The sequence below is a fragment of the Saimiri boliviensis genome, chromosome X (genome assembly GCF_048565385.1).
Source record: "Saimiri boliviensis isolate mSaiBol1 chromosome X, mSaiBol1.pri, whole genome shotgun sequence".
In the NCBI taxonomy this organism is placed as follows: domain Eukaryota; kingdom Metazoa; phylum Chordata; class Mammalia; order Primates; family Cebidae; genus Saimiri; species Saimiri boliviensis.
The window spans coordinates 50,141,173-50,152,313 of NC_133470.1; the positions used below are offsets into that span (position 1 = coordinate 50,141,173).

The 11,141-nt window shown below is 48.9% G+C and overlaps 1 protein-coding gene across 1 annotated transcript in view; it reads right to left on the reverse strand.

The window, feature by feature from the left end:
• ITIH6 (inter-alpha-trypsin inhibitor heavy chain family member 6) overlaps window positions 1-10,753 on the reverse strand; it is a 39,109-nt gene extending 28,356 nt beyond the window's left edge. The window contains exons 1-5 of the mRNA XM_003943707.4: window positions 10,576-10,753; window positions 9,457-9,611; window positions 4,457-4,567; window positions 3,371-3,618; window positions 1,038-1,207 (exon numbers count right to left, since the gene is read on the reverse strand). Of these exons, the coding sequence (XP_003943756.1) occupies window positions 1,038-1,207; window positions 3,371-3,618; window positions 4,457-4,567; window positions 9,457-9,611; window positions 10,576-10,677 (786 nt within the window). The 5' untranslated portion in view covers window positions 10,678-10,753. The remainder of the gene's footprint in view (window positions 1-1,037; window positions 1,208-3,370; window positions 3,619-4,456; window positions 4,568-9,456; window positions 9,612-10,575) is intronic.
• Between the last annotated feature and the right edge of the window lie 388 nt (window positions 10,754-11,141).

An 11,141-nucleotide genomic window follows, 5' to 3' on the forward strand; every position in this document is an offset into this window, starting at 1 on the left:
TGTCAAGGCTCTGCGTATCTGGCTGCTTCAGGATGGGGAGACGGCAGAGGGAGATGAGTGGCTGTGTCTGACTCGCTTCGGAGTTGTCAGAGTCAATGAGTACAGGACTGGCCTAGTCCTCCTATTCATTCAACAAATGAATGAATGAATGAATGGATGATGCATGAGAAGAGATTTAACCACAGGACACTTTTAGTCCAGGGCAGACAAAGGAATTGCTGATGGATTGCAGTCTACAAGGAGGAGGTGTTTTGGCAGGCTTTCAGGAACACAAGGATGCTGAGTAGTGGAGCACGGAGGAAGAAGTCATTCTCAGGGCAGCAGCCACCATGAGCAAATGCTCACACAGACGAGAGGCAGGCTCGGGTGCTTTGGAGAAAGGTGTGGTGAGGCGTGGGGCAGCTGGAGGGTGGTTTGTGTGCTGGGGTTGAGAGTCCTGTGGTGGGAGATGTGGGGTGGGAGCAGATGTCTCAGGCTGCCCCGTGATCCTCGTGCTCAAGCCAGACCCCTGGGATCAGAGCTCTGTGCATTCCCGTCTGAGAGAGCGTGGGACCTCTGCTGTTTTTCGTGAGTGTGGAAGCTCAGAATTGAAGGGCCCCCTGTTAGCCAGACGACTCCACTGAAGCAAAAAGGATTGTTAAAAGCCTAGAGAGAGCAAGGAAGCCCCAGAGAACACAGGAGAGCATAGGAGCTGCAGAACGCATGAGAGCCCATGAGCATGGGCGCCCAATTAGTGGCCAAGGGTTCACTTTGCAGAAGGACTTTCTTCGAGTGGGCTATGACTTGCTTCAGTTAGGGATGGGTCCTTTGAGCACTTGATTCAGTGAAGACAGTTCCAGGTCTCCAACCCTTTGGGGGATTCAGTGTGCCTCCCAAGGCGGAAGCCATGTGTCTTTTCACGTCAGTGTATCCTTGTTTGCTAGCTCTCGCTTACCCCTAGGGACACTAGAGTGAACAACTTGGAGAGGCCCGATCATTGCTCAGGCCTGTCTGACCCCAGAGCCAACCCTTTCTCCCCTTTCCCGAGACCCCCTCACCTGCACATCTCCAATGATGTCCTCCATGACCACATCGTACTGCACCAGGAAGTCGGCCATGATGCCTGAGCCAGAGAAGGCTGACTGGTCTTGCAACGTGGGGCAGTAGGTGATTCGAACACAGGTCTCTCCCCTTTCGATCTTGGTGGATGGGGGTGAATCCACCTCACCTGTATGAGTGGGGAAGATTGGGGCAGGGTGGTACAGAGGGCACACCAGACAGACGAGCCAGGGAAAGGGCAGCACAAGGGGTAAGGGGTGCTATCTGGGGAGGGTGAGAAGTGTAACTCCTGGCCAACCTCTGGCGCCTCCTGCCTACAACACCCTTCCACCTGCCCCGCGATCCTCTTCCAGTCCCACAGTCAGCTCCTTTCTGCCTCCTCCATCAAGCCCAACTGGACAGACTCAGCCTGGCCCTCAGCTCCCAGGCCCTGGCAGTGTGATCCTCACTGGAAACCTCACCCTGCCTCACTGCCCATGCAACCTGGGACCCAGTCTTTGGAGACACGGCGTGTCCTGAGGTAGACCAGCAGCCAGCGTCTCTTCCCAGAGAGGCAGTGCACTCAGTGTGTGTCCAGGAGACAGACAGACACACAGACAAGGTCTGGGTCTCCTCCCTTCCCCCCACTGCTGTGGGAGACAGCAGCCTAGCAAGGTTGTCTTCTGGATGAGATGTACTATTTCTTCTTTTCTTTCTGCCTGCTGACTCTGGGCATCACGTGTGAGAGCAAGCCTTTTAGAGTCTCATGAAATCACAGATGAATCTCTGGTCCCGGATGTTTGCTGAGCTGGCCACAAAGATCATCTCCTCTGGAATCCAAGACAAATGTCCATTTAGAAATGTCTCTGTGCCTCCCTTTTTACGAGAAAATGGAACCTTGGGAATTCTACTCCCCCTCCTTCCTGCTACAGCTGTCAGGAAGCTCAGGGGCACACGGAGCCCCACACTCTCTGAGGCGCCTGTTCACATACATTCCCTTGGCTTCCTTCCTCTCGGAGTTCTTTGTTCTGCTTTCTCCCCCACAGGATTGGTTCGACCCTCTGTTTTAACCTTTAAGGAGAATGGGGGAGGGACCTGCCATTTATAGCTTAGGGCTGAAGAGTTCAGGCTGCAGGGACGCAGATGGCCTGTGGGCCCAGGTCCCTGCTGCTGCTGTGTCCCTGTAAGCCTCTGGCTCCTCATCTACAGCACAGGCATGACCACGGCTCCTACTTCACAGGCAGTGCTTGTGGGAAATAAACGAGGCCATTCATGTAAAGTGTTTGGAGCCATAGCTGCATCTCAGTGAGTGCCACCTAATGCCACTGAGTACGGTGACCGCGCAATCTTCTCCCTACCACATAATGTGGAGGGAGGCATTCTCTCAAAGTCTCACAATGGTCCTGGGCTGTAGATGCCGTCTCATCCATTTTACACATGGGAAAAGTGAAGTTGAGCAACGGAGTGACTGGCTTTGATGGTCCCACATTAGGGGAGTGTCAGCACTGGGATTTGGTTCCAGTGTGTGTCTGTCTGTGTGTGCTACACCCGCTGTCCACCACAGGGCCTCTCTGGGTCAACAGGGTCGAACCAGGTGGGACCTCCGATGCTAAACAGCTTTATACGGGTGGACACATGCGCTGGGGATTTCTCTGTGCCTGTCCTCCCATCTCTCAGATGAGGTGAGCAGGCCAGCTCCGTGGTTCTCCAGCCTGGCTGGACATCAAGGCCACCTGACACTGGTTAAAGACACAGCTTCCCGGGCCACACCCCCATGCTACTGAACCAGACCCTGAAGGCTGGGCTCCAGGAATCTGCACTTCTAGGAGCCCATGTTGTGATTCTGATCTAGCCAGTCTGGCCTTCCAAAACGTCTGGGTGAAATGTGAAGCAAGCCTGTTCAGGCAGGACACCTCTTCCCTCCAGGGCATGAGACTGTGTCCTCCAGGGAGCCTGCACTTGCTGTGCGCTCACTGTCCTGCCATTCTCTGGGGATCCAGGGAAAAGCACGATTTGGCCAGCATGGCTTCTACAACCTTCAGCATGGTTAATTCATGATTTAACTTCATGAGCCCACCCAACAAGCCCTCCCTTATCACTAATGCTTTTTCCAGGGAAATCAATAGTCTGTAAAGTTTGTAATGTGCCAGGTCATACAACCTTTCAGGACCAGGCCAAAGTTAAAACCAACTATTTTCAACTTCAAACATGCCCTCTTCTCACTGAATCAGTAAGGAACTTGGCAGTGACTACATAGCAGAAGTGACACTAGAGGGAAACCCAATGGAATCGGGAAGGTTCTCAATCAGGGAAGGCCATGTCTGATGGGTGACCCATAGTGCTGCCCACATACTTGCATGGGTATTGCTGCACAGGCGGCTGGTCCTCAGGGGTGGTATGTGCACATAGGAGATGCCTGTCCTTTCTGACACTGTAACCTCTACGCTCAGCCTCTTCACCAATTGGCCGGGCCTGAGGCTCATCACCAGCTGGTACTGGCCCTGGTGCCGCTGAAGCAGTTCCTCATAGGTCAGGGAAAAAGTCACCTCTGTGCGTGCTGCCAGGCTGGTGGAGATGCGGAACTTCTCTGATTCCCGGTCTCTGGGCAGGAAAGGGAGGGTGGGAAGAGAAAGGTATCTTCTGAGGAGTACAGGGGCTATTAAATGGCCTAGTTTTGCTCCCCCTAACCCTGGTCCCAGCAGACCTGACTAGGCTTCTCGTTCAACTGAGTCACTGGCCCATGGTCTGTCATCCATGCACGCACTCATCAGTCTGTCTCTCCCTCCTTCCCTCATTCAACCTCCTAAATATTCTGCTTGAGAAATTATCTCACAGGTGGCCCAGTCTTAAGGGAACTTAGTCCGTGAAAATCTGCATCTAGAACAGATCAACTAGAGTCTAATGATTCATCTTACAAAAGAGTTTTCAATTTACCTACAATGCCTCATCCCCTTCTAACAGCCCCTCCCACTATCCCCTACCCTGTGATTTTGAAGGAGCTGGTGTATATGGCAGTAACTCAGTTTGCTGGAGGCAAAGCTCAAGTTTTTTGCTCCCGGAAACTCTCTTGGAAGCTGGGAGGAAACACTGAAGGAAGACAATACATTTCTGCCGGCTGAATGGAACTCAGGAAACAAAATTCAATTTAGAAAAATCTCACTTGCATGTAACCTTCCCGGAAGGTGCCAGTTCTTAAATAAGCCACAATCTGCTGACAGTAGAAAAGTGGAAATGGGGAAGTAAATTTCCATCTATTGACCACCCACTCTGTTACAGGCCTGGATATTCATTAATTCACATCATCTTCACATGATCCTGTGAAGCAGACGTCATGTCCCCACTTTACAGAGATGGAGACTGAGGCCCAGAAAGAAGGTGCATCTCCCCTGGTCACACAGCTAAGATGATTAAGTCATGTTTGGACTGGATGGGGCCTTACCTGATGCCTACGTGAGCAGCTGTTTTTCCCTGCTGATGGGATTCTTCGTAGATTCTCTTTGCCTGGTGCTTCTCTTTGACTTCTGCAATGTAGACTTTATTGTTGATGGTCCTGAGGGGTCAAGAAAGAGGAGGGACAGCAGAGACAGAAAATAAAGAGTTGGTCAGAGACAGAGCAAGAAGCACATAGGTAGAAAGAGGAGGGGGATAGAGATAGGGAAAGAGAAAGAACAGCACAGTGCCAGCAAGCCCCAGTGGGAGCGGCAGGAAAAGGAGAGAAAAGCAAAGGGAGATAAACAGAGCGCGGTAGTTACCGTTATCTCCGTGTGTCAGATGGGGAAACAGAGGCCACACAGCATATGGTGGATCTGGTGTTAGAGTTTCGTGTTTCCCAAAGTGTTGAATGAATTCTACCTTTGGCACGCAACGTAATGTTAGGTATGATATAACGGAATGTTTTTATTATAATTGTTCTGTATTTACAGTAATGTTTACTAAAAATACAACGAGCACATTAAACCCGTGATCTCATAGATATTGCTGCTCAGAATAAGACTAACCCAGAAAATATACCTATTGAAAAAAAATTCAGTAATGCCGCCATATTAATATAAAATATATTAAGTAAATAATACGGGTGGTATAAGTGGTAACAATTGTGAAAGAAGCGTACGAGTTGCTGCAAAGGCTTCTGGGCCTGACTAAGGAGGAGGCCTTGTCTGCAGGGAGCTCAGACTTGCTTACCCCCGTTTTCCCTATTTCTCTAAGGAAGCTAATAAAGTAAAAAGAAGCTCATAGAAGGGCGAGAACACTTTTGCCCAAGTCTTCAGGAAGGGGTCCCAGAGAACGTAGCCTTGAAGCCAGGCCTGAAAGACAGGGTGGATATGGTTGGATGATCCTCACTGGCCACACCTTCTCAGTTTCCTCTGTTGGCTCTTTCTCTTCCTGACCTCTAAACCTTTGGAACACTCCAAGGCTCTGTTGTCAACCTTTTATTCCCTCCTCTCCCCGTCCATCCTATGTTCTTTCTACGTTGACTCTCTAGGTGATGTCATTTAGCACCATGGCCTTAAATACCATTTAGACACAGATGACTCCCAAATCTCTATCTCCATTGTGGACTTGTGCCCTGAACTCCAGACCCATACAGCCAGTTGCTTACTTGACATCTCCACTAGAATGTTCCACAGACACCTCGAGCTGAACATATCCAAAACTGAGCTCCTGATAACTCTCCCCTCCCAAATCTGCTCCTCCTCTGGTATCCTTGTTTCAGGACATGGTTGCTCAGCTAAAAATCTTAGAGTCATGTTGGATACTACTCTTTGACAGTCCACATCCGATCCATCAGGGATTTTCACCTCCATCTTTAGAAGACATCCGCGATCTGACTGACTCTTACAACTTTATTTGCTGCTGTATCTGTGGTGCCTGGAATATGGCTTGGCACTGAGGAGGTACTCTACAATTATCTGTGGAGTGGACATCCTGGACAGACAGCAGGAAAACACAGAGTGTGTTTCAGGGGACAGCAAGTAGTTAAATTTGGCTGGAGTGGACGGTCAGAGAAGGGAGGTATGGAGAGAAAGTTGGAGTGGAAGAGTGGGCCTAGAGTATAGGGGGCTTTGAACACAAGACTCAATGAGCTCATACAGCCGCAAAGACTTTTTGCCATGGTGAATGGAGCGTTCTTGGACAAATCTTGCAAAGGGGAGGGATGGGTCCGAGCTGACCTTTGAGGAGTGATAGTTAGGTGTCCTAGAGAAAGTTAGTGCAAGTCCGTAGGGGGCAAGTACCACAGTTTCTATTTTACAAGTGGAGTAACTGAGGCACAGGTATCAGGAAAGTTGCTTGACTAAGGCAGGAGCTTCCAGGAACACTGAGGGAAGATAGGCAGGCGGCAGAAGAGACCACTCAGGCAGCTGAAACAGAGTATTGCTGTGGCTGGGCTAGTGTGGGGGTGGGCCGAGCTGGCACCTCCTCAAGGTCTCCTGGGGGGTGGGGGGGGCGGGTAGGGTGGAGCTGGTCTGGCAGCAGGACACTGGGGCCTCTGTGTGTGTGCTGCCTCCAGCCAGCATACTTTCCACAGAGTCTGCCCAAGAACATTTCCTCCAGCCTGCTTTGCTTAATTTTTTTTTGAAAATTCTTTTGGTGTTTTTTTTTCTATTGAAGCAAAAATCCAAATTCTGCTTGACTACTTGGCCCTCACATCATTTGACTGCTGGCCTCTCTGGTTAGCCCCCATACTCCAGACCCATGCCTGCTCTTTTTGGTCCTTGATTCCCCTGGGTCCCAACACGCAATGATCTTGTGCCCTTCAAATCTTACCCATATGGAAATCCTGCTTCCAGGAAGCCCTCCTTGACTGCCTCAGCACTTCTCCCCTAAGCTCCCTGGCTCTGATTCCATACCGGTCCCCTCCTCTAACGCAATCCTTTTCCAGGGGAAGTGCCAGGAGGTTCTTGACAGCACAGCCGAGACCTGCCCCAGGGCTGCTGTTTCAGGTGGTACAGATTATTGATGGCACAAGAACCTTCTCCCAACTAACAGGGACAAGTGGGGCTGAACAAGGGCAGATCTATTTGTGCTCAGCTCAGTAATCTAGTAAATCTGATAGTCCCTCTACCTTAAGGCAGGGGCCTTTTTGTAATTCACACTAAGGTGTGATACTGACTAATGAGGCCTCACTAAGCTTTCTCTTTATTTATTTATTTATTGCATTTCAGGTTTTGGGGTACATGTGAAGAACATGCAAGACTGTTGCATAGGTACACACATGGCAGTGTGATTTGCTGCCTTCCTCTCCTTCACCTATATCCGGCATTTCTCCCCATGCTAATGGATGAAGCTGGAAACCATCACTCTCAGCAAACTGACACAAGAGCAGAAAATCAAACACCGCATGTTCTCACTCATAGGTGGGTGTTGAACAATGAGAACACATGGACCCAGGGAGGGGAGCTTTCTCTTTATCTGCTCTGGCTTCCTTGTTTATCACCTCAACAGGGCACTGCCATCTACCAGGTCTAACAAGCTGCAAAAAGGTAAACACCATCTATATTGACTTACTCCCCACTAGTCAGGTTGTTTCTCTGTCGATGGCCTCTCAGATCCACCACTGCTGTTCTGCTCCCACCTTCCGCATCCCCAACGTGGGTTTTGCCCCTGTTTGCCTACTCAGCTCCTGGCCACCTAGCTGGCCCCTCCAGCCCACTACCACTTGACAATCATCTCTCCTTGTTTAAACCTTGCCATGTGTCCTCATTATGGGCCATACTTATTTCTAAAGAGGGGTGCACATGCCCCAGGGGACGCTGGAGACAAATGGAGCGGGAGTGGGAAAATAATATTCCCACTCTATTTATAGGGCTTTTCCCTCATCCTTTAGTGATTAATATTTATATGCTTCATAATGTACCTAATATATTTGCTCAGTAGTATATTTATATAATGCATAAATTACTAAGTACATATGTTTTGAGAGTATATGATCAAGTTTTTCCTGATAGGTGTGCAAACACATGAGATGGTTTAGAGACCATTAAGTGAGACCCAAGTAGGTGTTCTAACATCGGAGGCCCTCCACAGCCTCGTCTTTCTCTGCGTCTCATGTCTCACTTTTTACCACTCTTCTACCTCTTGTCTGTCCCTGACAGTACGGTGACATGGAATTACCTGCAGTTCCTCTGATTGAGGGAACATTTGTGCCTTTATTCCTTGTTCTTGGATTCCTCCAGGCCTGCCCTCACCCTGGTTGCCTGGTGAAGATGTCCTATGTCAAGCCTCAGTTTAGGTGTCATCTTTCTGAGGTTTTCTCCACCAGCCTGGGAATGGGAAACTCACCATGGTCTTCTGGTCCACCTCACCATTCCAACCATTTCACATTCAGACTTCCCTTTTCCCTAGCACACTTTACTAAAGTAATCTACTAGCTGCTCCTCAACCCAACGCTCTATTTTAGAGACAGTCTCACTCTGTCAGCCAGGCTAGAGTGCAGATCACAGTGCACTGCAGCCTTAACCTCGCATGCTCAAGTGATCCTCCTGCCTCAGCCTTCTGAGTAGCTGAAATTATAGGCATGTGCCACCACGCCCTGCTAATTTTTTTTTTTTTTTTTTTTTGAGATGGAGTTTCGCTCTTGTTACCCACGCTGGAGTGCAGTGGCACGATCTCGGCTCACCACAACCTCTGCCTCCTGGGTTCAAGCAATTCTCCTGCCTCAGCCTCCTGAGTAGCTGGGACTACAGGTGTGCACCACCATGCCCAGCTAATTTTTATATTTTCAGTAGAGACGGGGTTTCACCATGTTGACCAGGATGGTCTTGATCTCTTGACCTCATGATCCACGCGCCTCGGCCTCCCAAAGTGCTGGGATTATAGGCGTGAGCCACCGCGCCCGGCCCCTGCTAATTTTTAGTGTTTTTCTAGAGATGGGTTCTCCCTATGTTGTCCAGGCTAGTCTTGAACTCCTGGCCTCAAGTGATCCTCCCACTTCAGCCTCCCAAAGCTCTGGGATTACACGTGTGAGTCACTGTGCTGGGCCAGTTTCTTTTTTTATATCCCCCTGTTAAGCTGTGAACTTTTTGAGACTAGGGACTATATGCAGTTCACCTTCGTCTTTCTGTTGGACTCAGCAGTGTAAGTCACACAGTCAGCATCAGGAGACCTTTGTTTAAAAAGTAATAAAGCTAATATTATCAACTACTTAATATGTGCCCGGCGCTAATTTTAGCATATGTGTCCACATATATTAATTCATTTAATTCTTGAAAGTGGGTTCTAATTTTATCCCCACTTTGTAGATGTATAAAATGAGACTCCAAGAAATGAAGTAACTTGCCCTGGGTCCCAAACAGGCAGAGCCAGGATTCAGACTCAAGAATTCTGATCTCAGCATACGTTTTCTTAAGCGCTATGCTCTGCTGACAGAAAAAAAAAAATGCAAGAATGAACAAATATATGCACAAATGAATGAAGTGGTGACTTTGGAAGCAGACTCACATAGTGAAATTGGAGATAAAGGCAAGATGAGGCAGATCCAAGTCAAAGATGGCTTCATGGACTTCAGCATGTGGATTGAACAGGACAGAGGTGACCAAGGTGTGGGCATAGCGAGACACCACCGTGGAGCGCACGGAATAGCTTGTCATTAGCAGCTGAGAGAGAAGACAGGAAGAGGTGGTTTTAGGTGGACTATGTCCTCAGCCTAGATGGGCTACTACTTGGGAACCCAAGATTCCTGCACAGGGCTCAAAGTATACAGGTGGAGAAACTGAGGCCCGGAGAGGGAAAACAGCTTCTGCCATCCATTTTGTTTACCTGCCTGATTACTTCAGCAAGCTTTATCCAGTCTCAGAATGCAAGACTCACAGAAGATTAGAGATCAAGGGACCTCCCTGGACAAACGCTTCTCTAACTTTAATGTGCACATGACTCTCCTAGAGATCTTGTTAAAATGAAGATTCTGATCCCGCAAGACTGGAGTGAGGGCTGAGATTTTATCTTTCTAACAAGCTCCCATGGGATGCTGCTGCTGCTAGTCCACAGATTTCACTTTGAGTAGCAAGGCTTCAGAATATAACAGAGCAGCCTCCATTCATTGAATCCTACTCTGTACAAGGCACTGTGATAAATATTGATTTTTTTCTTCTTTAGGATCTCAGGTGTAAAGAATTGCGCTTATAAGCACAGTCATGCACTGCAAGCATGATAAGTAGCTGGCGTCCATTTTGAGGTCACACAGCAAGTACAAGATCTATCTCCCTCCTTCCTTCCCAGTGTGGGCCAGTGGGAAATGAGGACAATTTGAGATCAGATGGACCTAGGTTCAAATTCGGGTTCTGCCACTTCCTGTGTCTTAACCTTGGAACCTCTGTTTTCTCTTCTCTATAATGGGGATAACAATATAGCCCAGCTCACAGAGATACTGTGAGGACTAAATGAAATAATGATTCTGGGACCCCTGGTGTAGCACCTGACGTGTGCTCAGCAAATAGTACCTCTTTTCTCTGACTCTAGCTTCTCAGTCATGAAACGGACTGAACAACCTTCCCAAATTCCCCCCAAGAAGCTAATTTTATCACAAATCCCCAAGCTTTGTTCCCTCATCCCAGAACTGACCTTTGTGCTTGATGAAGGGGGTACAGGAGGTCCCTGGTATGTCAGTTCAAGAAGGATGGTCAGCAAAAAGCTCACACAGAAGAGGTACCTCCACCCAGACATGATACCACCTCTGGCCTGGATCTGTTGTTCATGTACAGAAGATCTGAGCCCGATTTCCAAACCCTTGCTCTTTTAAACCTCCAGGTATCCCTTCTCTTGAGAGGGAGGGACCATCCTGAAGGGTGGTGAAGGCTCTGAATGTGGCATTGAGGCTCACACAAGCCAGGATTGTCCAAGAGCTGGGACTGGCATCTTGCCTGGAGAAGGGCCGGTTCCATGCTTCCTTTTTTCCCCTCATCCAGCTGTAAGATGAATGGAAACTAAACATACCAGAGTGCTGGGTCTGTCTGTTTGGTGTGTTGGCTCAGGGTGGGGTTTTTCTTTCCTATAAACATCCACAGGAGCCCAGTAACTGGGGCCGGAGAAAGGTCACTTAGCATCGATCATCTTAAAAAGGTAGCAGAGATGAGAGAGGGATTGGCAAGGCAAGCGCCTGATGCTGGTCTTTCCTGGTATTTAGCCTA